Source organism: Mya arenaria, chromosome 7 (assembly GCF_026914265.1).
Source record: "Mya arenaria isolate MELC-2E11 chromosome 7, ASM2691426v1".
NCBI classification, from domain to species: domain Eukaryota; kingdom Metazoa; phylum Mollusca; class Bivalvia; order Myida; family Myidae; genus Mya; species Mya arenaria.
In genome coordinates, this window is record NC_069128.1 from 3155091 (window position 1) to 3181491 (window position 26401).

At 37.4% G+C, this 26401-nt stretch overlaps 1 protein-coding gene and 1 long non-coding RNA gene across 2 annotated transcripts; one reads left to right on the plus strand and one right to left on the minus strand.

The window, feature by feature from the left end:
• Positions 1–275: 275 nt before the first annotated feature.
• On the minus strand, positions 276–25803 carry LOC128240873 (uncharacterized). Its single transcript, XM_052957844.1, has 6 exons — positions 25639–25803; positions 18024–18149; positions 5318–5410; positions 4749–4844; positions 4095–4199; positions 276–2590 (listed from the first exon to the last, which is right to left on the minus strand). Exons 1-6 carry the CDS (start codon positions 25724–25726, stop codon positions 2337–2339), a joined length of 762 nt encoding a protein of 253 aa, XP_052813804.1. The 5' UTR covers positions 25727–25803; the 3' UTR covers positions 276–2336.
• Positions 23466–25541, plus strand: LOC128240874 (uncharacterized). Its single transcript, XR_008262331.1, has 4 exons — positions 23466–23752; positions 24058–24168; positions 25072–25156; positions 25258–25541. It is a non-coding gene; the product is annotated as an uncharacterized LOC128240874 (long non-coding RNA).
• Positions 25804–26401: the final 598 nt, after the last annotated feature.

Consider the following 26401-nt stretch of genomic DNA (forward strand, 5'->3'; position numbering starts at 1 on the left):
ATGTCAGTAACATCCATTCAAGTACATTGAAGGTACATGTATAACCAACCTGTATCTAGACAGAGGGTATGAAAGTTTTTGGTTCAGGACTCAAAAGCGTGGTATGCAGTATGCAGACTTAATTCAGTTTGCATCATTCGCAACACAGACTCAAAACATTTCAAAATTGATTGTTATGCAGGTTAAGAGGAGAAAATGAAGGCAGTAGGGTGGTGTATGATCTCAGCTTATCCTAGTAAGTTATTTATAAATTACATCAAAATGATTGAAAAACATACTTTTTAACATTTATTGGAATGTCTTCATAAAAGCAAGCATTACTATTTTAGTACATGATATCACAATACAGCCAATATCAAACATAAAAGCGAACAATAACAGCACAATAGTTAAAGATATATAAACTTATTGTAGAGAGTAATAACAGTTACAAAAGATATACACAGTAGAGAGAAAGCTTTAGTATTCACAAATATAATGAAGCACGTGCATATAATGGAGCATGTGTGTTTAAATTCAAGAATAAAAATATGAATTTTATAAGATATTCTTTAAAAGTCTTAACAAATATGCCTTTCAATAAGTACTTTTTGTTGTTGCTGAAAATGGCGTTGTAAGGTCTCGAATGTTAAAAAAGGTTTCTTGAAAATGACAAATTGAGGGTCTACTATTTATAACCTAAAAGTCAAGATTTGTTTCGACTTTCAGGACCAAATTGTGGGAGGGGGAGGGGGGATGCTAAAACATTAACAGAGAGTTTAAGGCTTGGAAGTGCCAGGAGATATCAGAATATTCCCAAAAGAAAGTGTGTGGAGTATATTGTGATAGTGATCTTCAGTGGCAGTCATTTCCTTGTGTACAATAATCATAATAAATTCATTTTTTTTGTGTATAATAAACAAGGTAAATTCTTTTCCTTGTGTATAATTATCATATTAATTAAATGTGCTTTGATAATGACATTGTTTTCTTGTCCACTTATTAAAGGGCTTATTGGATGGGTTATCCAGTTTCAATAATAAACTTTAAACATTTCAAAATAATAACTATTAAATGCAAGCTATCTCATTATTGCTTATTTCCCATTCCAATATTTACAGACCCAACATACTACAGAATAGAGTCTTACTATTAAAAACAGTGTTTGTTTGTTTTTTAGTGATTTTTCATAAAAAATCGACCCCAAAAATGGTTTCGAATGAAGGGTTGATGTACTCTTAGAAAAGCAAACTTTATTACATTATCTTATCATTCTGTCTATATCTCAAAGCATTCTTATTCATATCTAGGAAAATAAATTGTCAAAGTAAGGCATTTTTCCCAATCAGAAAGGCCCTTGCTCCGAAAATGGTGAAAAAAAACCCACTGAAAACATTATGGTAACTGATTCATGAAAAAATCCTTTCAAAATGGAAAAATATACATTCTATCACAATCTCGGAACAAATTCAACAATACATAAATATATATATATTAGGAAAATACAATGCAAGATTTTACACTTCAGATCATAAATTTCAATAATAACAAATAGCAAGAGGGCATGTAGACAAGGTGTATATATATATATATATATATATATATATATATATATATAACAAAGTTAAATACACTTATAAACAAAATACCACAATTTTATTGACAAAATACAACCACGTTATAAACAAGACATGCATATCATTTCTTATTTCTTTTCAGAGCATTTTATCCAGTTTTAGAGCACTACAAATATGCTAAGGTCACATTCTCTCTTAAGAAGTAAGTTTTTTCTTTTTAGTTCTTTAAATTTCTGTCCAATGAAATATTTTCAAAATCAACACAATCTTCAAATTTAAAGATTTTAAATAGCTTAATATTAATTAAACCAATGCTTAATATGCTGGACACTCAGGTTTTATTTTGCTCTTATCCAAGATTCTGGTATGTAACATTTCACAAAGTAGTGTTGTCAGTCAAAGGCAGAAAAATAGCCCTAAATTTTAGGGGAAAAAATACATATAGAAATATGCTCTGCATAATTTTTCATCAGAGATATTTTATCAGATCTTGTTCTTTCCATTACTAGTACAGTTACCAATATCTAAACATGTAAAAAAAATACAACTCATTTTAAATGATTACATATCTAATCTAGAAATATTCAACTAACTGAAATAAATACTTAAATTTCACATGACATTTCTGTATATAATCATTTTCCCAACACTGTTTATTCTAAAGCTCAATACTGCTAAACTACAACTTTTTAACTGGGAAACATTCTGTATCCATTATTTCATTCCTTTGAACATAGGTTGTCGAAACCTGTATATCTTCTCCAACCCTTGCAGGCCTCATCAATTAATGACCTTGACCTCTTGTTGACTGTAGCTGTCTTTGACCTTGACATCTAACTGCTTCAGTATGTTGAGGTCCTTAATTCTTAGGGACTTGGCCACTGTGTCCTCCACAACTTTCTGACCTTGCATGACCACTTGTTGACCTAGTTTGTTGTTGACCTTGACCTCAGGCTTGACAGGAAATCTGAAGCATCCAAGGTCAATTTCCTCAACCTTGACACGTACTAGTCGCGCTTGAATGGCCACACAGACTGAAATAAGATATAGATATTTTAGTCAAAGCATTTCAATAGCAGTTTAAAAAAGACTTAATAAGATCCCTAGATATAAGGTTTTTGTTTTAACTTGATATATTTTACAATAAGTACGCTACATTAACTTGAAATGATAAATCACTCTGGTTGGCAAATGAAAAAAATCTATCTGTTCTGCTTGTTGACCACAACCCAGACGCACAAGTCATGTGCACAGTTAAGGTTTGAAAAGATCTGGGGCCATAATTACAAACAGTCACTGTCACAAGTCTGAATTATTGTGATAAAATTTGCTGAATTTACTATTTGAAGCTGACACTTTTTTTGTAAACCATGGATAATGATGATTCCTTGGAATTTTAATAAAAGCACTTTTAGGAGTCTGAGTATGAACTCAGACTTAATACTGCTCATGATCACGGACTCTGGTTAATTCAAACCCTCCTACACAACTTATTCAAAGTATTATGCAATATCGTGTTGTATGCAGTAAATATCGTGTTGTATGCAGTAATGACTACACAATAGTCATGATCAGCCTCCCTACCAAGTAGAGCTAAGGCCCAAACATATTCTAGTTATCAATTGGACAAGCTTGTGTTTAAGATCAACCCTCTAAATTAATAGGGATCATCTGCTGGTCATGTCCAACCTCCCTACCAAGTTTGAGGACAAAGTGTTCAAAGCAGTATGCTTCTGCTGAAGGAGGCATATTAATGATCTATAATAATTACACTCAATCACTATAATTAACCGCCTACGTGTGGGCTTTTATAAATTCAACAAAAAGAAACTACAGCTTTATAAACTTTCAATATTGCTTGGCTTTGGGAACATAATTGAATATTACCCATAAAACATACTGAAAAAAAACAACACCTAATATATCTTCATAGCCATTTAAAAAATGTTGCCTATAATGTAAAAGGTAACTACATGTATGACCTTGGTTTTTGACCTACTGACCATAAAATGAAGTAGAAATCTGTAGAATTTGATGGAAGGTCATATTAGCAAATTAAAATACAGTACCATACCACCATTTATCAATTGGCCTTGAAGTGTGTGTGATTTATTGACCACAAAGTATTACATCAATGACCCATGACCTACATACAATTATCATGGTGAACATCTGCAGGAAGTTGTAAACATCTGTGCCCAGCTATTTCAAGATCCTAAAATGCACAGCCAAATTGCTGCCAGGACAAACCAAAATACAAGGAATTATGATCGATTAAAGTGTGACCTTGACCTACCAAGACAGGAGTCTTGTATGTGACATGCCCACAACTCATCATGAATATTTGTGCCAAGGTGTTTCAATAATAACCCAATGCATGGCCAGCTAACACAAGCCAAAGTTTGACAACACCGCTGGACAAAGTAATACCCCTGTGAACCACAGGCTCTAGACAAAGAGACAAAGATTTTGTGATTAACGGATTTTTTTTTTCTTTTTTTTTCTATAAAACACAATAGCTACAACTGAGGTACATACTCTGAACAGTTTTGTTGATTATGGTGATGTTGTTGAAATGAACACAGAGGCTAGCATATTTCGTCAGGTGTGGGATACCAATACAAATTGGGGGAGGGTTGCGCACTGAAAGGTACAAGTTTCAAGATTAGCTGAAACAATCTGAGTACCAAAATAAATAAGTATTCACTTTGGAATGTGTATGTGTGTCAAAATTAGGCTTAGAGTAATACAAACTGATAATAAAGTAGAAGACACTTATGAAATCCAATAACAATCTTCAGGTTCCGTATTCACTAAAGTTTTGTTTTGAGTTTCAGACTCAGGCTCAGAAAACTGAATATTGAAATGTTTACAAATATCTACAATATAACTAATTTTGACAAACAATGTGTACTTGATTATAGAACTGATTATTTGCAATAGATTAAGCAAGTTTTAGTGTTTTATGCTCCTGTAATAAATGCATGTTAACAACAAAATTGAAATATTGCTTTTCTGACTCAAACTTCCGACTTGGGGCATTAGTGCATATTGGCTCTGAATGTAACAATTTATTATTGCAAAGCTTACATATTAGTACTAACAGCAGTTCTGTTCAGATCCACATTAACATCTTGAAATGGTTAGCATAAATAATCTTCGTTGGGATGGCTGGAAAAACATGTTCGATACCTGAGACAGTTTCATTGATGTACGCCTTGCCATCCACAGTCAAGGTCACAGAGATGCCATATTCTGGGGCAGGAAGGTAGGAGAAGTTGACACACACTGTACACATGGAACAAAAGCTTGAGTCATGATATTAACAGAACAAACACATTATAATGCATCATTGGTTGGTAACTTTTCGCAGCCAGTTGTATAAAAGTAGTTTATTCTTAGGGTAGGATAAAGTTAGCCAAACCATTAATCAATTGATTGGTCCATCAAATATTTACTATTACAAAATAAATTATGTTAAGCAAAACTGTATTTAAGGTCCACAAAATGTTCTTTTTATCTATTGGAGGTAAAAACATTGAATTATTTTTAATACATAAAATCAGTGAAACAAAAACAAGATAAGACTTTAATTATATGCTTTTTGGTTAAAAGAGATTTATCAGTGAAATAGAAATGATATAATTTTGTTTCATTGTACATTCATCTCGTGAACATCAAAAGTAAATAAAAGTTTTTTTGGTCACTCGGTGAAATATATTGCAATCTTACACTGGAACAAACAATTTTCCTCTATGTACCTGTATCATCAAGGCCCACAGCTTTCCATGATAGGTAAACACAACAACCACAGTTGTACCCCTTACAAGCACACGAGCTCACATTACCCGAGTCTGAAATGACAATTGTCCATAAGTAGGTAGCTGAATGCAATGCTCATGTTTTGTATGCTGATAATTGTCCATAAAAATAAAGTGGGTAGTTAAGATAGTACTTCAGTTTAAGATAATTAGTTGAAACAGGTAGTTGTAGCCACAGTTGTCCTAAAAGCACATAAGCTCACATTGCCCGAGTCTTAAACCATATTTGTCCATGAAAGTTCAGATACAAGCAAGTTAAGACAGGCATTTAGGATAATAGTTAAGATAGGTAGTGGGGAAGACAGGCATTTAGGATAATAGTTAAGATAGGTAGTGGGGAAGACAGGCATTTAGGATAATAGTTAAGATAGGTAGTGGGGAAGACAGGCATTTAGGATAATAGTTAAGATAGGTAGTGGGGAAGACAGGCATTAAGGATAATAGTTAAGATAGGTAGTGGGGAAGACAGGCATTTAGGATAGTAGTTAAGATAGGCAGTGGGGAAGACAGGCATTTAGGATAGTAGTTAAGATAGGTAGTGGGGAAGACAGGCATTTAGGATAGTAGTTAAGATAGGCAGTGGGGAAGACAGGCATTTAGGATAGTAGTTAAGATAGGCAGTGGGGAAGACAGGCATTTAGGATAGTAGTTAAGATAGGTAGTGGGGAAGACAGGCATTTAGGATAGTAGTTAAGATAGGTAGTGGGGAAGACAGGCATTTAGGATAATAGTTAAGATAGGTAGTGGGGAAGACAGGCATTTAGGATAATAGTTAAGATAGGTAGTGGGGAAGATAGGCATTTAGGATAGTAGTTAAGATAGGCAGTGGGGAAGACAGGCATTTAGGATAATAGTTAAGATAGGTAGTGGGGAAGATAGGCATTTAGGATAGTAGTTAAGATAGGCAGTGGGGAAGACAGGCATTTAGGATAGTAGTTAAGATAGGTAGTGGGGAAGACAGGCATTTAGGATAGTAGTTAAGATAGGCAGTGGGGAAGACAGGCATTTAGGATAGTAGTTAAGATAGGTAGTGGGGAAGACAGGCATTTAGGATAGTAGTTAAGATAGGCAGTGGGGAAGACAGGCATTTAGGATAGTAGTTAAGATAGGTAGTGGGGAAGACAGGCATTTAGGATAGTAGTTAAGATAGGTAGTGGGGAAGACAGGCATTTAGGATAGTAGTTAAGATAGGTAGTGGGGAAGACAGGCATTTAGGATAATAGTTAAGATAGGTAGTGGGGAAGACAGGCATTTAGGATAATAGTTAAGATAGGTAGTGGGGAAGACAGGCATTTAGGATAGTAGTTAAGATAGGTAGTGGGGAAGACAGGCATTTAGGATAGTAGTTAAGATAGGCAGTGGGGAAGACAGGCATTTAGGATAGTAGTTAAGATAGGTAGTGGGGAAGACAGGCATTTAGGATAGTAGTTAAGATAGGCAGTGGGGAAGACAGGCATTTAGGATAATAGTTAAGATAGGTAGTGGGGAAGACAGGCATTTAGGATAGTAGTTAAGATAGGTAGTGGGGAAGACAGGCATTTAGGATAGTATTTAAGATAGGTAGTGGGGAAGACAGGCATTTAGGATAATAGTTAAGATAGGTAGTGGGGAAGACAGGCATTTTGGATAGTAGTTAAGATAGGCAGTGGGGAAGACAGGCATTAAGGATAATAGTTAAGATAGGTAGTGGGGAAGACAGGCATTAAGGATAATAGTTAAGATAGGCAGTGGGGAAGACAGGCATTAAGGATAATAGTTAAGATAGGTAGTGGGGAAGACAGGCATTAAGGATAATAGTTAAGATAGGTAGTGGGGAAGACAGGCATTAAGGATAGTAGTTAAGATAGGTAGTGGGGAAGACAGGCATTAAGGATAATAGTTAAGATAGGTAGTGGGGAAGACAGGCATTTAGGATAATAGTTAAGATAGGTAGTGGGGAAGGCAGGCATTTAGGATAGTAGTTAAGATAGATAGTGGGGAAGACAGGCATTTAGGATAATAGTTAAGATAGGTAGTGGGGAAGACAGGCATTTAGGATAATAGTTAAGATAGGTAGTGGGGAAGACAGGCATTTAGGATAATAGTTAAGATAGGTAGTGGGGAAGACAGGCATTTAGGATAATAGTTAAGATAGGTAGTGGGGAAGACAGGCATTTAGGATAGTAGTTAAGATAGGTAGTGGGGAAGACAGGCATTTAGGATAATAGTTAAGATAGGTAGTGTGGAAGACAGGCATTAAGGATAGTAGTTAAGATAGGTAGTGGGGAAGACAGGCATTAAGGATAGTAGTTAAGATAGGTAGTGGGGAAGACAGGCATTTAGGATAGTAGTTAAGATAGGTAGTGGGGAAGACAGGCATTAAGGATAGTAGTTAAGATAGGTAGTGGGGAAGACAGGCATTTAGGATAGTAGTTAAGATAGGTAGTGGGGAAGGCAGGCATTAAGGATAATAGTTAAGATAGGTAGTGGGGAAGACAGGCATTTAGGATAGTAGTTAAGATAGGCAGTGGGGAAGACAGGCATTAAGGATAGTAGTTAAGATAGGTAGTGGGGAAGACAGGCATTTAGGATAATAGTTAAGATAGGTAGTGGGGAAGACAGGCATTTTGGATAGTAGTTAAGATAGGCAGTGTGGAAGACAGGCATTTTGGATAATAGTTAAGATAGGTAGTGGGGAAGACAGGCATTTAGGATAGTAGTTAAGATAGGTTGTGGGGAAGACAGGCATTTTGGATAGTAGTTAAGATAGGTAGTGGGGAAGACAGGCATTTTGGATAGTAGTTAAGATAGGCAGTGGGGAAGACAGGCATTTAGGATAGTAGTTAAGATAGGTAGTGGGGAAGACAGGCATTAAGGATAGTAGTTAAGATAGGCAGTGTGGAAGACAGGCATTAAGGATAATAGTTAAGATAGGTAGTGGGGAAGGCAGGCATTTAGGATAGTAGTTAAAATAGGTAGTGGGGAAGACAGGCATTTAGGATAATAGTTAAGATAGGTAGTGGGGAAGACAGGCATTAAGGATAGTAGTTAAGATAGGTAGTGGGGAAGACAGGCATTTAGGACAGTAGTTAAGATAGGTAGTGGGGAAGACAGGCATTTAGGATAGTAGTTAAGATAGGTAGTGAGGAAGACAGGCATTTAGGATAATAGTTAAGATAGGTAGTGGGGAAGATAGGCATTTAGGATAGTAGTTAAGATAGGTAGTAGGGAATACAGGCATTTAGGATAATAGTTAAGATAGGTAGTGGGGAAGACAGGCATTAAGGATAATAGTTAAGATAGGTAGTGGGGAAGACAGGCATTTAGGATAATAGTTAAGATAGGTAGTGGGGAAGACAGGCATTTAGGATAGTAGTTAAGATAGGTAGTGGGGAAGACAGGCATTAAGGATAATAGTTAAGATAGGTAGTGGGGAAGACAGGCATTTAGGATAATAGTTAAGATAGGTAGTGGGGAAGACAGGCATTTAGGATAGTAGTTAAGATAGGCAGTGGGGAAGACAGGCATTTAGGATAATAGTTAAGATAGGTAGTGGGGAAGACAGGCATTTAGGATAGTAGTTAAGATAGGTAGTGGGGAAGACAGGCATTTAGGATAATAGTTAAGATAGGTAGTGGGGAAGACAGGCATTTAGGATAATAGTTAAGATAGGTAGTGGGGAAGACAGGCATTTTGGATAGTAGTTAAGATAGGCAGTGGGGAAGACAGGCATTAAGGATAATAGTTAAGATAGGTAGTGGGGAAGACAGGCATTAAGGATAATAGTTAAGATAGGCAGTGGGGAAGACAGGCATTAAGGATAATAGTTAAGATAGGTAGTGGGGAAGACAGGCATTAAGGATAATAGTTAAGATAGGTAGTGGGGAAGACAGGCATTAAGGATAATAGTTAAGATAGGTAGTGGGGAAGACAGGCATTAAGGATAATAGTTAAGATAGGTAGTGGGGAAGACAGGCATTAAGGATAATAGTTAAGATAGGTAGTGGGGAAGGCAGGCATTTAGGATAATAGTTAAGATAGGTAGTGGGGAAGACAGGCATTTAGGATAATAGTTAAGATAGGTAGTGGGGAAGACAGGCATTTAGGATAGTAGTTAAGATAGGTAGTGGGGAAGACAGGCATTTAGGATAATAGTTAAGATAGGTAGTGTGGAAGACAGGCATTAAGGATAATAGTTAAGATAGGTAGTGTGGAAGACAGGCATTAAGGATAATAGTTCAGATAGGTAGTGGGGAAGACAGGCATTTAGGATAGTAGTTAAGATAGGTAGTGGGGAAGACAGGCATTTAGGATAATAGTTAAGATAGGTAGTGGGGAAGACAGGCATTAAGGATAATAGTTAAGATAGGTAGTGGGGAAGACAGGCATTTAGGACAGTAGTTAAGATAGGTAGTGGGGAAGACAGGCATTTAGGATAGTAGTTAAGATAGGTAGTGGGGAAGACAGGCATTTAGGATAATAGTTAAGATAGGTAGTGGGGAAGACAGGCATTTAGGATAGTAGTTAAGATAGGTAGTAGGGAATACAGGCATTTAGGATAATAGTTAAGATAGGTAGTGGGGAAGACAGGCATTAAGGATAATAGTTAAGATAGGTAGTGGGGAAGACAGGCATTTAGGATAATAGTTAAGATAGGTAGTGGGGAAGACAGGCATTTAGGATAGTAGTTAAGATAGGTAGTGGGGAAGACAGGCATTAAGGATAATAGTTAAGATAGGTAGTGGGGAAGACAGGCATTTAGGATAATAGTTAAGATAGGTAGTGGGGAAGACAGGCATTAAGGATAATAGTTAAGATAGGTAGTGGGGAAGACAGGCATTAAGGATAGTAGTTAAGATAGGTAGTGGGGAAGACAGGCATTTAGGATAATAGTTAAGATAGGTAGTGGGGAAGACAGGCATTTTGGATAGTAGTTAAGATAGGCAGTGTGGAAGACAGGCATTTTGGATAGTAGTTAAGATAGGTAGTGGGGAAGACAGGCATTTAGGATAATAGTTAAGATAGGTAGTGGGGAAGACAGGCATTAAGGATAATAGTTAAGATAGGTAGTGTGGAAGACAGGCATTTAGGATAGTAGTTAAGATAGGTAGTGGGGAAGACAGGCATTAAGGATAGTAGTTAAGATAGGTAGTGGGGAAGACAGGCATTTAGGATAGTAGTTAAGATAGGTAGTGGGGAAGGCAGGCATTAAGGATAGTAGTTAAGATAGGTAGTGGGGAAGACAGGCATTTAGGATAGTAGTTAAGATAGGTAGTGGGGAAGGCAGGCATTAAGGATAGTAGTTAAGATAGGTAGTGGGGAAGACAGGCATTTAGGATAATAGTTAAGATAGGTAGTGGGGAAGACAGGCATTTTGGATAGTAGTTAAGATAGGCAGTGTGGAAGACAGGCATTTTGGATAATAGTTAAGATAGGTAGTGGGGAAGACAGGCATTTAGGATAGTAGTTAAGATAGGTAGTGGGGAAGACAGGCATTTTGGATAGTAGTTAAGATAGGTAGTGGGGAAGACAGGCATTTTGGATAGTAGTTAAGATAGGCAGTGGGGAAGACAGGCATTAAGGATAGTAGTTAAGATAGGTAGTGTGGAAGACAGGCATTTAGGATAGTAGTTAAGATAGGTAGTGGGGAAGACAGGCATTAAGGATAGTAGTTAAGATAGGTAGTGGGGAAGACAGGCATTAAGGATAGTAGTTAAGATAGGTAGTGTGGAAGACAGGCATTTAGGATAGTAGTTAAGATAGGTAGTGGGGAAGACAGGCATTAAGGATAGTAGTTAAGATAGGTAGTGGGGAAGACAGGCATTTAGGATAGTAGTTAAGATAGGTAGTGGGGAAGACAGGCATTTTGGATAGTAGTTAAGATAGGTAGTGGGGAAGACAGGCATTTTGGATAGTAGTTAAGATAGGCAGTGGGGAAGACAGGCATTTAGGATAATAGTTAAGATAGGTAGTGGGGAAGACAGGCATTAAGGATAGTAGTTAAGATAGGTAGTGGGGAAGACAGGCATTTAGGATAGTAGTTAAGATAGGCAGTGGGGAAGACAGGCATTTTGGATAGTAGTTAAGATAGGTAGTGGGGAAGACAGGCATTAAGGATAGTAGTTAAGATAGGTAGTGGGGAAGACAGGCATTTAGGATAATAGTTAAGATAGGTAGTGGGGAAGACAGGCATTTTGGATAGTAGTTAAGATAGGCAGTGTGGAAGACAGGCATTTTGGATAATAGTTAAGATAGGTAGTGGGGAAGACAGGCATTTTGGATAGTAGTTAAGATAGGCAGTGTGGAAGACAGGCATTAAGGATAGTAGTTAAGATAGGTAGTGGGGAAGACAGGCATTAAGGATAGTAGTTAAGATAGGTAGTGGGGAAGACAGGCATTAAGGATAGTAGTTAAGATAGGTAGTGGGGAAGACAGGCATTTAGGATAATAGTTAAGATAGGTAGTGGGGAAGACAGGCATTTAGGATAGTAGTTAAGATAGGTAGTGGGGAAGACAGGCATTTAGGATAGTAGTTAAGATAGGTAGTGGGGAAGACAGGCATTTAGGATAGTAGTTAAGATAGGTAGTGGGGAAGACAGGCATTTTGGATAGTAGTTAAGATAGGTAGTGGGGAAGACAGGCATTTAGGATAGTAGTTAAGATAGGCAGTGTGGAAGACAGGCATTTAGGATAATAGTTAAGATAGGTAGTGGGGAAGACAGGCATTAAGGATAGTAGTTAAGATAGGTAGTGGGGAAGACAGGCATTTAGGATAATAGTTAAGATAGGTAGTGGGGAAGACAGGCATTTAGGATAGTAGTTAAGATAGGTAGTGGGGAAGACAGGCATTAAGGATAATAGTTCAGATAGGTAGTGTGGAAGACAGGCATTAAGGATAGTAGTTAAGATAGGTAGTGGGGAAGACAGGCATTAAGGATAGTAGTTAAGATAGGTAGTGTGGAAGACAGGCATTTAGGATAGTAGTTAAGATAGGTAGTGGGGAAGACAGGCATTAAGGATAGTAGTTAAGATAGGTAGTGGGGAAGACAGGCATTTAGGATAGTAGTTAAGATAGGTAGTGGGGAAGGCAGGCATTAAGGATAATAGTTAAGATAGGTAGTGGGGAAGACAGGCATTTAGGATAGTAGTTAAGATAGGCAGTGGGGAAGACAGGCATTAAGGATAGTAGTTAAGATAGGTAGTGGGGAAGACAGGCATTTAGGATAATAGTTAAGATAGGTAGTGGGGAAGACAGGCATTTTGGATAGAAGTTAAGATAGGCAGTGTGGAAGACAGGCATTTTGGATAATAGTTAAGATAGGTAGTGGGGAAGACAGGCATTTAGGATAGTAGTTAAGATAGGTAGTGGGGAAGACAGGCATTTTGGATAGTAGTTAAGATAGGTAGTGGGGAAGACAGGCATTTTGGATAGTAGTTAAGATAGGCAGTGGGGAAGACAGGCATTTAGGATAGTAGTTAAGATAGGTAGTGGGGAAGACAGGCATTAAGGATAGTAGTTAAGATAGGCAGTGTGGAAGACAGGCATTAAGGATAATAGTTAAGATAGGTAGTGGGGAAGGCAGGCATTTAGGATAGTAGTTAAAATAGGTAGTGGGGAAGACAGGCATTTAGGATAATAGTTAAGATAGGTAGTGGGGGAGACAGGCATTAAGGATAATAGTTAAGATAGGTAGTGGGGAAGACAGGCATTTAGGACAGTAGTTAAGATAGGTAGTGGGGAAGACAGGCATTTAGGATAGTAGTTAAGATAGGTAGTGAGGAAGACAGGCATTTAGGATAATAGTTAAGATAGGTAGTGGGGAAGATAGGCATTAAGGATAGTAGTTAAGATAGGTAGTAGGGAATACAGGCATTTAGGATAATAGTTAAGATAGGTAGTGGGGAAGACAGGCATTAAGGATAATAGTTAAGATAGGTAGTGGGGAAGACAGGCATTTAGGATAATAGTTAAGATAGGTAGTGGGGAAGACAGGCATTTAGGATAGTAGTTAAGATAGGTAGTGGGGAAGACAGGCATTAAGGATAATAGTTAAGATAGGTAGTGGGGAAGACAGGCATTTAGGATAATAGTTAAGATAGGTAGTGGGGAAGACAGGCATTTAGGATAGTAGTTAAGATAGGCAGTGGGGAAGACAGGCATTTAGGATAATAGTTAAGATAGGTAGTGGGGAAGACAGGCATTTAGGATAGTAGTTAAGATAGGTAGTGGGGAAGACAGGCATTTAGGATAGTAGTTAAGATAGGTAGTGGGGAAGACAGGCATTTAGGATAATAGTTAAGATAGGTAGTGGGGAAGACAGGCATTTTGGATAGTAGTTAAGATAGGCAGTGGGGAAGACAGGCATTAAGGATAATAGTTAAGATAGGTAGTGGGGAAGACAGGCATTAAGGATAATAGTTAAGATAGGCAGTGGGGAAGACAGGCATTAAGGATAATAGTTAAGATAGGTAGTGGGGAAGACAGGCATTAAGGATAATAGTTAAGATAGGCAGTGGGGAAGACAGGCATTAAGGATAATAGTTAAGATAGGTAGTGGGGAAGACAGGCATTAAGGATAATAGTTAAGATAGGTAGTGGGGAAGACAGGCATTAAGGATAGTAGTTAAGATAGGTAGTGGGGAAGACAGGCATTAAGGATAATAGTTAAGATAGGTAGTGGGGAAGACAGGCATTTAGGATAATAGTTAAGATAGGTAGTGGGGAAGGCAGGCATTTAGGATAATAGTTAAGATAGGTAGTGGGGAAGACAGGCATTTAGGATAATAGTTAAGATAGGTAGTGGGGAAGACAGGCATTTAGGATAGTAGTTAAGATAGGTAGTGGGGAAGACAGGCATTTAGGATAATAGTTAAGATAGGTAGTGTGGAAGACAGGCATTAAGGATAATAGTTAAGATAGGTAGTGTGGAAGACAGGCATTAAGGATAATAGTTAAGATAGGTAGTGGGGAAGGCAGGCATTTAGGATAGTAGTTAAAATAGGTAGTGGGGAAGACAGGCATTTAGGATAATAGTTAAGATAGGTAGTGGGGAAGACAGGCATTAAGGATAATAGTTAAGATAGGTAGTGGGGAAGACAGGCATTTAGGACAGTAGTTAAGATAGGTAGTGGGGAAGACAGGCATTTAGGATAGTAGTTAAGATAGGTAGTGAGGAAGACAGGCATTTAGGATAATAGTTAAGATAGGTAGTGGGGAAGATAGGCATTTAGGATAGTAGTTAAGATAGGTAGTAGGGAATACAGGCATTTAGGATAATAGTTAAGATAGGTAGTGGGGAAGACAGGCATTAAGGATAATAGTTAAGATAGGTAGTGGGGAAGACAGGCATTTAGGATAATAGTTAAGATAGGTAGTGGGGAAGACAGGCATTTAGGATAGTAGTTAAGATAGGTAGTGGGGAAGACAGGCATTAAGGATAATAGTTAAGATAGGTAGTGGGGAAGACAGGCATTTAGGATAATAGTTAAGATAGGTAGTGGGGAAGACAGGCATTAAGGATAATAGTTAAGATAGGTAGTGGGGAAGACAGGCATTAAGGATAGTAGTTAAGATAGGTAGTGGAGAAGACAGGCATTTAGGATAATAGTTAAGATAGGTAGTGGGGAAGACAGGCATTTTGGATAGTAGTTAAGATAGGCAGTGTGGAAGACAGGCATTTTGGATAGTAGTTAAGATAGGTAGTGGGGAAGACAGGCATTTAGGATAATAGTTAAGATAGGTAGTGGGGAAGACAGGCATTAAGGATAATAGTTAAGATAGGTAGTGTGGAAGACAGGCATTTAGGATAGTAGTTAAGATAGGTAGTGGGGAAGACAGGCATTAAGGATAGTAGTTAAGATAGGTAGTGGGGAAGACAGGCATTTAGGATAGTAGTTAAGATAGGTAGTGGGGAAGACAGGCATTAAGGATAATAGTTAAGATAGGTAGTGGGGAAGACAGGCATTTAGGATAGTAGTTAAGATAGGCAGTGGGGAAGACAGGCATTAAGGATAGTAGTTAAGATAGGTAGTGGGGAAGACAGGCATTTAGGATAATAGTTAAGATAGGTAGTGGGGAAGACAGGCATTTTGGATAGTAGTTAAGATAGGCAGTGTGGAAGACAGGCATTTTGGATAATAGTTAAGATAGGTAGTGGGGAAGACAGGCATTTAGGATAGTAGTTAAGATAGGTAGTGGGGAAGACAGGCATTTTGGATAGTAGTTAAGATAGGTAGTGGGGAAGACAGGCATTTTGGATAGTAGTTAAGATAGGCAGTGGGGAAGACAGGCATTAAGGATAGTAGTTAAGATAGGTAGTGTGGAAGACAGGCATTTAGGATAGTAGTTAAGATAGGTAGTGGGGAAGACAGGCATTAAGGATAGTAGTTAAGATAGGTAGTGGGGAAGACAGGCATTAAGGATAGTAGTTAAGATAGGTAGTGTGGAAGACAGGCATTTAGGATAGTAGTTAAGATAGGTAGTGGGGAAGACAGGCATTAAGGATAGTAGTTAAGATAGGTAGTGGGGAAGACAGGCATTTAGGATAGTAGTTAAGATAGGTAGTGGGGAAGGCAGGCATTAAGGATAATAGTTAAGATAGGTAGTGGGGAAGACAGGCATTTAGGATAGTAGTTAAGATAGGCAGTGGGGAAGACAGGCATTAAGGATAGTAGTTAAGATAGGTAGTGGGGAAGACAGGCATTTAGGATAATAGTTAAGATAGGTAGTGGGGAAGACAGGCATTTTGGATAGTAGTTAAGATAGGCAGTGTGGAAGACAGGCATTTTGGATAATAGTTAAGATAGGTAGTGGGGAAGACAGGCATTTAGGATAGTAGTTAAGATAGGTAGTGGGGAAGACAGGCATTTTGGATAGTAGTTAAGATAGGTAGTGGGGAAGACAGGCATTTTGGATAGTAGTTAAGATAGGCAGTGGGGAAGACAGGCATTTAGGATAATAGTTAAGATAGGTAGTGGGGAAGACAGGCATTAAGGATAGTAGTTAAGATAGGTAGTGGGGAAGACAGGCATTTAGGATAGTAGTTAAGATAGGCAGTGGGGAAGACAGGCATTTTGGATAGTAGTTAAGATAGGTAGTGGGGAAGACAGGCATTAAGGATAGTAGTTAAGATAGGTAGTGGGGAAGACAGGCATTTAGGATAATAGTTAAGATAGGTAGTGGGGAAGACAGGCATTTTGGATAGTAGTTAAGATAGGCAGTGTGGAAGACAGGCATTTTGGATAATAGTTAAGATAGGTAGTGGGGAAGACAGGCATTTTGGATAGTAGTTAAGATAGGCAGTGTGGAAGACAGGCATTAAGGATAGTAGTTAAGATAGGTAGTGGGGAAGACAGGCATTAAGGATAGTAGTTAAGATAGGTAGTGGGGAAGACAGGCATTAAGGATAGTAGTTAAGATAGGTAGTGGGGAAGACAGGCATTTAGGATAATAGTTAAGATAGGTAGTGGGGAAGACAGGCATTTAGGATAGTAGTTAAGATAGGTAGTGGGGAAGACAGGCATTTAGGATAGTAGTTAAGATAGGTAGTGGGGAAGACAGGCATTTAGGATAGTAGTTAAGATAGGTAGTGGGGAAGACAGGCATTTTGGATAGTAGTTAAGATAGGTAGTGGGGAAGACAGGCATTTAGGATAGTAGTTAAGATAGGCAGTGTGGAAGACAGGCATTTAGGATAATAGTTAAGATAGGTAGTGGGGAAGACAGGCATTAAGGATAGTAGTTAAGATAGGTAGTGGGGAAGACAGGCATTTAGGATAATAGTTAAGATAGGTAGTGGGGAAGACAGGCATTTAGGATAGTAGTTAAGATAGGTAGTGGGGAAGACAGGCATTAAGGATAATAGTTCAGATAGGTAGTGGGGAAGACAGGCATTAAGGATAGTAGTTAAGATAGGTAGTGGGGAAGACAGGCATTTAGGATAATAGTTAAGATAGGTAGTGGGGAAGACAGGCATTTAGGATAATAGTTAAGATAGGTAGTGGGGAAGACAGGCATTAAGGATAGTAGTTAAGATAGGCAGTGTGGAAGACAGGCATTAAGGATAATAGTTAAGATAGGTAGTGGGGAAGACAGGCATTAAGGATAGTAGTTAAGATAGGTAGTGGGGAAGACAGGCATTTAGGATAGTAGTTAAGATAGGTAGTGGGGAAGACAGGCATTAAGGATAATAGTTAAGATAGGTAGTGGGGAAGATAGCTAGTTAAGACACGAAGTAAATCTAGTAAGACAGGGCCAGTATTCCTAAAACATCTTCAGTCATTCCTTTAAATCACTTTTCCAACTTAAGCCACTTTCCTAATTTAAGAATCTAATAGGTCATGTGATATAAAAACTTATTCATTTTTGAAAACAACAACATACTTTAATGTTAAAAACACTTTTACCATTTAACTTTGAACATTTTAAGAAATCAACTGTAGTTAGGAAATGACTTAACATACTTTTTTAATATGGCAGCAGGTAGATGAGATAGGTAGTTAAGATACTAGTTCAGATAGGTACTTAAGACGGTAAGTTGAAGTTACATTCATACCCCTTTCCACTTACAAGCACAACAAAAGTTTATGTTTACCTCTTCTGAAATGATAATTGATAAAAAAAACACATTGATATAGGAAGTTAAGATAAGTATGTTAAAATAATATACCTGATAAAGCATGTTCTAAAGTTTGGAGTTTCTTATCTGCTTCCAGACCATCATGAACATTCTCGATAAACTCTGAAAAGGCTTGCCTTAGGGTTGCTTCTATGTCAACTTCTTTGGCAGTAAAATCTGAAAACAGGAATGGACAGAGGGTTCAAAACTACAGAAGGGCAATGGAATCAAAGTAGTTGATAATAGGGTGACCATTTTTTAAGCAAAAAGAAGGACCTTTTGAGCGCTCAACAGATTTGGGTCAAAGTTGATTATAAATTCATGAGTAGACTAGGTATAAATTTGTTTTTGCTGGGGTGACCCCATAAAAGCATAGATTTGTCTCTTAATCTCTTTAGTCGAACAGTTAGACAATGAGTATTGAAAGTCGCTATGAATGATCAAAGTTGTTATGAAAATAGGCAAGATATGTTTGTCAAACATTATGCCCCCTAAGCGCCATGTTGTCAGATATATTTGTATAACCAGTGGTTCTTTTCTATTGTTTTATTTCGATGCTTACGAAATAAGCCTGTAAACACAATTGATACCTTTTTACAATATAGTTCCAACAACGATAAAACATCATTAGTACAATAATGCAATAATACTATCATAACGAATAAGAGGAATACAACAATGCATGAGGTATCATAATTAAAACATACCGGAGGCAATATGATAAATAATCTTTTGCAAGATTATACTATTCGTCAGGATAGTGCGTGCGTTCACGTCAGTCCTTTAGATGGTAATGATTTTGCCGGGAAGGTTAGCACGGGTAAATTGGTTAGATAAAGCGCCCCCTATATATCTATAAATAGCTCACTCATATGAGAACCGGAATGACCACTTGCATACTAAACAAGTACATAACAGATACATACAAGACATCCAGACGATACATTGACATTACATTTACAAGACATTGACTACCATCGTGCATTTAACTTAATGATGAAATGAACAGGTTGTTACATTTGGACAATTGAATAAAATAGGCATGGAGTGAAATTTGACTTGATGACCTCAAAATCATATACTTGTCACGCCCAATATTTACGGTTTGAGTACTGTCAGAGCTGGCATTGTCAAGTTATCACTCATATAAGGTGAGTAGTTTGGAAGTTAATGTCTGGAAAAAAATCTGACAGCAAAAAAACAACAAATAAAGGGCAATAACTCAGTAATTAGCTAGAGTAGAGTTATGGTTTTTGAACACTGCACTTCCTCTCATTGTGCTTTACCATTGTATAAGGTTCCAATGAATTCCATCCAGTACTTTTCAAGTTATACTCCTGACAAAATAAAGTAACAAAGGGCAATAGCTCAGTAATAAGCAAGAATAGAGTTATGGTTATTGTACACTGCACTTCCTCTCATTATGCTCTTCCATTGTCTGAAGTTTAATCCAATTCCATCCAGTAGTTTTGAAGTTATGTTCCGGACAAGGTAAATTGCAACGGACCAACCGACCAATTCGTTTGTCGGGGTATAAAAAAGTTGTCAAAATGTTCAATCTGTGAGAGTGCAGCTTTAATTTTGAGGACCATAGGTCAACAATCTATTTGTCCACCTAGTAGCTAGAAATATAGTACCAGCTTTGTTATAGAAATGGTACATTTTCTATGATAAAAATTTAAGAAAAGTTAAGCCGGAATGTTACTGTTAACTAAACAGAAATGTTAATTTAATTAACAACCGGGTTAAAATTACGTTTTAATTTATTATCAAACTCAGGCCCGTAGCCAGGCATACTCCCATACTCCCGGGAGTACTTCGATTTTGAAAAATGAAAATTCTAAATGGCCTAAATCCGGTGTAAAACTTGAACCCTAAGGGGGTACAGGCGAATTTGAAACCAATCCAGCTCGGCATTATAAAAGTTAAATGTTAAATGTCATACATATCGGTAGTAACTGTACATAGTATCCTTTACTACGATGTTCCAAGCACACTTTAAACATGAAATCTTAAACACGGTAAACATCTTAGCTTTACTTTTACATATTATAACTATGATCAATCATAGTTACCTCCCGTCTTTATTACGTCAAGTCAAGTTTTAAACAGCGCGAATTTTAAACAAACAAAAATGGCGTCTCTGACAACCTTTTGCCCACAAAAAAAAGCAGATCATTTCTTAGCAATAATGAAGGGCGAAAAAAGACATACTATGTAGCATGTCATCCCAGTACAATGTGGTCGTTGAAAAGAACAGAAAGATCCTTGTAAGTATAACAGAAGCGATAGTGTTCTGTGGGAAACAGAACATTGCCTTGAGAGGGCATGAAGGCGATAAGGGAAATTTTCAGGCCCTAATGAGCTTTCAGGCCAAGCAGGATCCCATATTAAAAGAGCATCTAGAACACGGAGATCCAAGATCTATGTACCTTAGCCCCGATATACAAAATGAGCTTATTTCCATTTGTGGAAAACAAATCGCAGACAGTATCGTGTCAAAGTGCAACAGCGCACCCTGCTTCGGGTTTATGGCTGACGAGGCAACTGATGCCAGCACTATGGAACAGATGGCCATGTGCCTTAGATACTTCGACGGAGCTGATTTACGCGAGATTTTTTTGGGTTCGCTGAGTGCGAATCAACTACAAGCGAGACGTTGGCCAATGCCTTCTTGAACTGGCGGGTGTTGACGTTAACAAAATGCGTGACCAGGGATATGATGGCGCTGCCAATATGTCCGGTATCCTAAGAGGCATACAGGCAAGGATCCAACAGCGTATTCCTGGTGCTGTGTACACCCACTGCAAAGCCCACTGCCTCAACCTGGCTATTATCCACGCATCAAAAGAAATGTATGCAAGGAACATGATGGCTACCGTACAACAAATAGCGCTTGCTTTTAACTACTCCGCTAAACGCCTCCTACGCTTCCAGGAAAACCTTGACAACGATGAAGTTGCCCGTGTCGAGATGGGTAAGCGCACTGAATTGCAATCTCTGTGCGAGACCCGCTGGGCAGCTAGGGCGGATGCTTTGCACACTTTCCTATGCTCATTTGGGTAATCTTGAGTAAACATACTTAAATTATACAATGCCTAAATGCTCTAAATCAATATTCTTCAAAGTGTTTATTGTATTTTTTCCTAATTATGTGATATTTCTTAGTCTGTTATCTTATAACTTTTTTATTTAAAATAATGAACGTCTGAATAGAAGGCTTTCGATGTTCATATTGTTCGCTCACAAACCATTCTCGAAACATTGATTTAATTGTGTCATGAATTTCCAGAGTTGTTGTAAGTTCCTTGGACAAATCGCTAGCGACTATGGTGACAGCAAAGCCGCGGGATACAGTCGCTCTATCAGAACCTCGAGTTCATCACTACCCTAGTGGCTGTCGAACATGCGTTGTCAGGGCTCGTACACCTGTCGAAACTCTTCCAGAAGAAGACGTGTGATTTACTGGAGACAACAGAAGAAGCACGTGTTGTTGTCGCTATGTTAGAGGTTTGTTATTTAATTCATTTTCCTAACGGCTAGTTGTGGGATGAATTCATTTCGTTATGACAGAAAAATAATAGAATAGTGTTAATCACGCCTCGGTTAACCGACAAAATCATATGTAAGTCAATATGTACCAGTGTACTTGATCTTACTTTGGGTGGGACTATAGTTATACTTTTCATCGGCGTAAATGGCCATGTATATTTTTTTTCCTAGACCCGTCACTCATTAACAGTGCACTAATTTCATAGCGTGTATATATGTTTACAGAAACAATTCATACTTGTGTGTGTACATATGAATTGAACATATTTGCAGTCATATGTTATTAAATGTTTTTCCCATCTTTTGACTTACAAAAGAAAGATGGACGTTGCCGTGCGCTTTACTAATGCGTTGTTTAATGTTACGTCACTATCAAATATCATTTCAGTCTGAACGCAACAATCAAACAGTATGGGACAACCTGTACGAAAAGGCTATGTCACTAGCAAGAGACATTGGGGTGGAGCTGTCCATTCCTCGATGCCCAGGGTGACAGGCAAACAGGCCTAACGCACCAGCGGCAGCACCCACAGAATACTGGAAGGTCAACATGTTCCTTCCTTTCATTGACCATCTAGTTGTTGAGTTAACAACCCGCCTGCTTAAACCGCATGGGAGATTTACTGCACAATATCTTCTGCCGACGAAATCATCCTTTTTTGATGAAATAAAATATGTGATATTAATGAAAATACTTGGAATTGCGTAATGTTATACATGTATAGTTAAATAACACATCAATTATATTATTGTTCCGTAAAAAACAAAGTGTTTGTACCAAAACGTTTTTCTTTAAAGCAATTGCTTATTTTATTGTTTAATTATAAAAAAGTGGGTCATGTTTGTTTTGTTATAGGCTACTGAACTGACACCTGCCAGGGCCGCAGAGATTTTTGCATAGTACAGTCCAGACTTACTGTGTGACGAGGAGACGTTTGTCCGGGAGTGTAAAAGATGGATTGCTAAATGGACCACAACATCCCCAGCTGAGTATCCAGACCTGGAAACATCTTTGCGAGTGGCCACTCAGGCATCATATCCAAACATAAGACTTTGCATGATGGTGTTGATGTGCATGCCCGTTTCCACAGCTACGGCAAAGCGGTCCTTCTCCACGATGAGGAGAGTCAAGACGTACCTCCGCAACAGGATGACCACCAAGAGGCTTTCAGGGCTTGGGCTTCTTAACATTTATCAAGAGCGAGATATCAACGCTGAGCACGTAGTGGATGTTTTTACACGTAGAAAAGACCGTCGGCTGGCGTTAGTGTTCAAAGTTTAAACGTGTGTTGTTGTGTAAAACTGTTTCAGAATGGGGAAAAAATCCATAAGTTAAACTATGTATACATTTGTGTATTATTTGTTTGTGATGTTTTCCATGTTTAAATCAAACTATATGTGATATTTGTCCTTAATGCAACTTGTTCATCTGTGTATCCTATATATTCGGAGGGAGCCATCTCCACCAAGTATAAATATGTTTTGAATATTTATTGCTCGATCTTGCAGTTTTCCTTTTTTGCTTCAGTTATTATTAACTTAACACTTCCATTTCAAGTTACCAGATATGCGTCAAATGCCACCAAATCGCACGAGTAAACAAACAAATCAGGGGGAGGACCCCCGAACCCCCCGCTAAAAATGGGAGTACTTCAAATCGGGTTCCAGCTACGCCCCTGAAATAGCGTCAACCGCGCATGTGCAAAGCCAATTATTGCGCAATCGGTGTTTTCGCTAAAACCTGACCCGGAAATTTAGCATATTTTATACGCGTCAATGCGAAGAAAAGAAAGGTTAACCAAATGAAATATTAGCATAAATGGGTGGGATTAAGTCCAAATATGGCGTATATGACCTACATATTATATAAATGCTGATTTTTAGTAGGGAGAATAAGGTTTGAAAACTAAACAAATCACGATTTTGTTGAAAACGGCCATATACGCGGATCTTTCTGTGGTTTTAATGAAGTTTGATCATCATTCTAAATAAAATGGGTAACATTTACACCGTATTTAACCGTAATATATGTGAATTTAGGTTATTTTCAATATTGGTGCGCGACCGCGAGGGGAGTTAAGAATGGATAAAATTACCTCCCCTGCCAATCGAGCACTTACTAATGTGGACGTTTCCGGAACGATTGCAAACAAAAATTAATGCGTATTACTTCGTAATTGCAACAGCGATTTGTATCTGGTAGATGACAATATTGCCGTTTGGTGCAGGTTGGTTATATTGAGTTATTGCATGTATGCATTTATTGAATCTTATTTGTTTGTCTGATAAATTGATGCATTTTTGTGATATCCTTTTCGTACTCAAAATCGTCGTACTTTTCATACATTTTTTTTGCAATCGATGTTAAATATATAATCTAAAAAAAGCAAAACTAATTTAAGGCAAGGCTTTCTTCTCATTTATCATGCACAAATATTGGTTCCAGTGTCAAACCTGAAAGTAATGTGTATAACTGAGTTAACAAATGGTTTTGTTTAAAAAATAAGTGCATTTGTATTCAATTCATTTTCAGAAGAAACTCACTGACTCCGTGACAGAGTGTGTCCGCCTCGGGCTGGTTCAACTTTGATGGCAAAGAATATAAAGGATTTGTTATATCAGTGGTTCCCAGCTTTGGAGAATGGTATAATGTTAAATATGACAATGATGATGCTATTTATGCATAAATAACTTATGTCAGGATTACAAACAAGGTGATTTGCAGCTTGTGATAGAATAGTTGTGCTATTTATAAAAGATCAGCTTAAGCAGTATTTAAAGTTCAATGAAGATTATTTGAGCTTTTCAGATATTGACATAGAAACTGGTGTTGGCATAATCCACATTATTTACATGTAAGACACATTTAACAGTGCACATGTTCCAGTTGAAATCCTCTGTGTCTGAGGGAGAGTGTTAACTTTCCATTAACATTTATTATTTTCAGGTGCCAGTTTAACACTCTCATCTCATCCCTCATCAATCATGTTTCATTGTTAAGTTAATACTATTAAAAGGCACTCATGTTTCATTGTTACGTTAATACTAAAAGCATTCATGTTTCATTGTTAAGTTAATACTAAAAGCATGTAGCATGTTGTTAAGTTTAGATGCTTTATAATATTAACAAATGTTGCTTGCCTAGAACAGTAGATTAGTTTCCCAGTTTTAGTTAAGAAAAGTTAATTATTTTTTAATAAAACATAAGGCAGTTTTTTACATACTAAATGACAAATATCACATTCCATTCTTTGGTTCTAAAGCTAATAATGCTTGCTATTTCGGTTTATTTTCTGTAGATAATGTAAAATAATAACACATGCTAACAACTCTTCAGTTTATGTTCAGAATTATATTAACAGTTGGTTTATGGGGTAACTTCATAGCTTCTAACCTGACATTATATCATTCTTGCAGTGCATTATCATTTCATAATTGAGAAACTAACCTGTTTAATATGTATTTTTATAAAACTAATGTAAAATATAATGTGATGAACATTTTTTCCCATATAAATGTCTTATATGAATGTTTTGCCTATTTTCAGGTATTTCTGTCTTGGCGCGGCGCACTTCGATTCATCTTAGCAGCATACTAAGAAGTTGCCTGGTCCAATAAAAGATACGGGATAGGTCAGTTTAATATGTATTTATATAAAAGTAATGTAAAATATAATGTGATAAACATTTTTCCCCATATTAATGTCTTATATGTATGTTTTGCCTATTTTCAGGTATTTCTGTCTTGGCGCGGCGCACTTCGATTCATCTTAGCAGCATACTAAGAAGTTGCTTGGTCCAATACAAGATACAGGATAGGTCAGTGATGGTTATAGAAGCAGTCAGGAGTGAATTGTGCACTGGAAAAACATTCTAGAGTGGAATAAAAAACTTGGGTCAGCTTTTTGTGAAAAGTGAAAAAAGTGACTTTCCGAATGTTGATTTTTTGCATAATCTGGAGTTGTTAAATTCTATGTGCTTTGACATAACATAATAAAAGTATACATTTTTGTTATAAGTATGGTTATATCTATCTGAAACAGTAAGGTTTAAGCTGGATTTGATCTTTTTTAAAAATCACTGATTGTTGCTACCTGAAACTTGTGAAATATTACCTGTCGATTTCTGAGAAAGTCTATCTGGTTTGGTGAGAAATGCATTGGCTGTGTAACAGCACAACATCACATAAAAGCACAACTTCATTGTTCTCAACTTTGGATCTTATTATTACTGGATTCTGTATCTTCCTCTTCCTCGTCGTCTTGCGCCAAACCTTTTTCATGAAGAGTTTCACTATTTAATCATAACGTCACATGAAGAAACGGTCGTTAAAAGAAACGGTTCAAGGTTCATCCTAGTGGAAGAACTGAATAAGTGCATAAATAAATAGAAGCAGTTATTCAAACCTATTATTTTAAATGGTCATAAGGAATATGAATTGCTAGTGATAAACAAGACATTTAATACGTAAAACATGGAACCAATAACCCAGCTCCTAGCTAAAATGGAGCACAAGATTGACCGGTACTTTATGAAGTATTCCCATTTCCACACAGTCCTTTTTTAAGATGTATTTCTTTTATTCAATGGCAGCTTGGAGTAGGATTAATGGTCCCAGATGACAGCCTTCTGCAAATGTGCTAATTGCCATTGGTCAAAGAAATATTTTGTGTTTGCATGATCAAATTAACTTCTAGTAAGCTTTGAATGCCTTTTTACAGCAAAGATCATTATTATGCAGTTTTAAAATCTGCTATGTACATATATATCTAAAAAATATTCACCATTCCTAGATGTAAACCAGTACAAAGATGACAAAGCTCCGAAGTGGAATCTGATACTGACTTTGATTCCATAAACCATTTGGCTATCGCCTTT

What these genes read in the sequence shown, in the direction of transcription:
- LOC128240873 (XM_052957844.1), bottom strand. Translation starts at nt 25,726, where the DNA reads ATGAAGTTGTGCTTTTATGTGATGTTGTGCTGTTACACAGCCAATGCA. An exon ending in ACTTTCTCAGAAATCGACAG is followed by an intron (nt 18,150 to 25,638) that starts GTAATATTTCAC and finishes TCCTGTTTTCAG; the next exon opens with ATTTTACTGCCAAAGAAGTT. An exon ending in TTTAGAACATGCTTTATCAG is followed by an intron (nt 5,411 to 18,023) that starts GTATATTATTTT and finishes TTGTCATTTCAG; the next exon opens with ACTCGGGTAATGTGAGCTCG.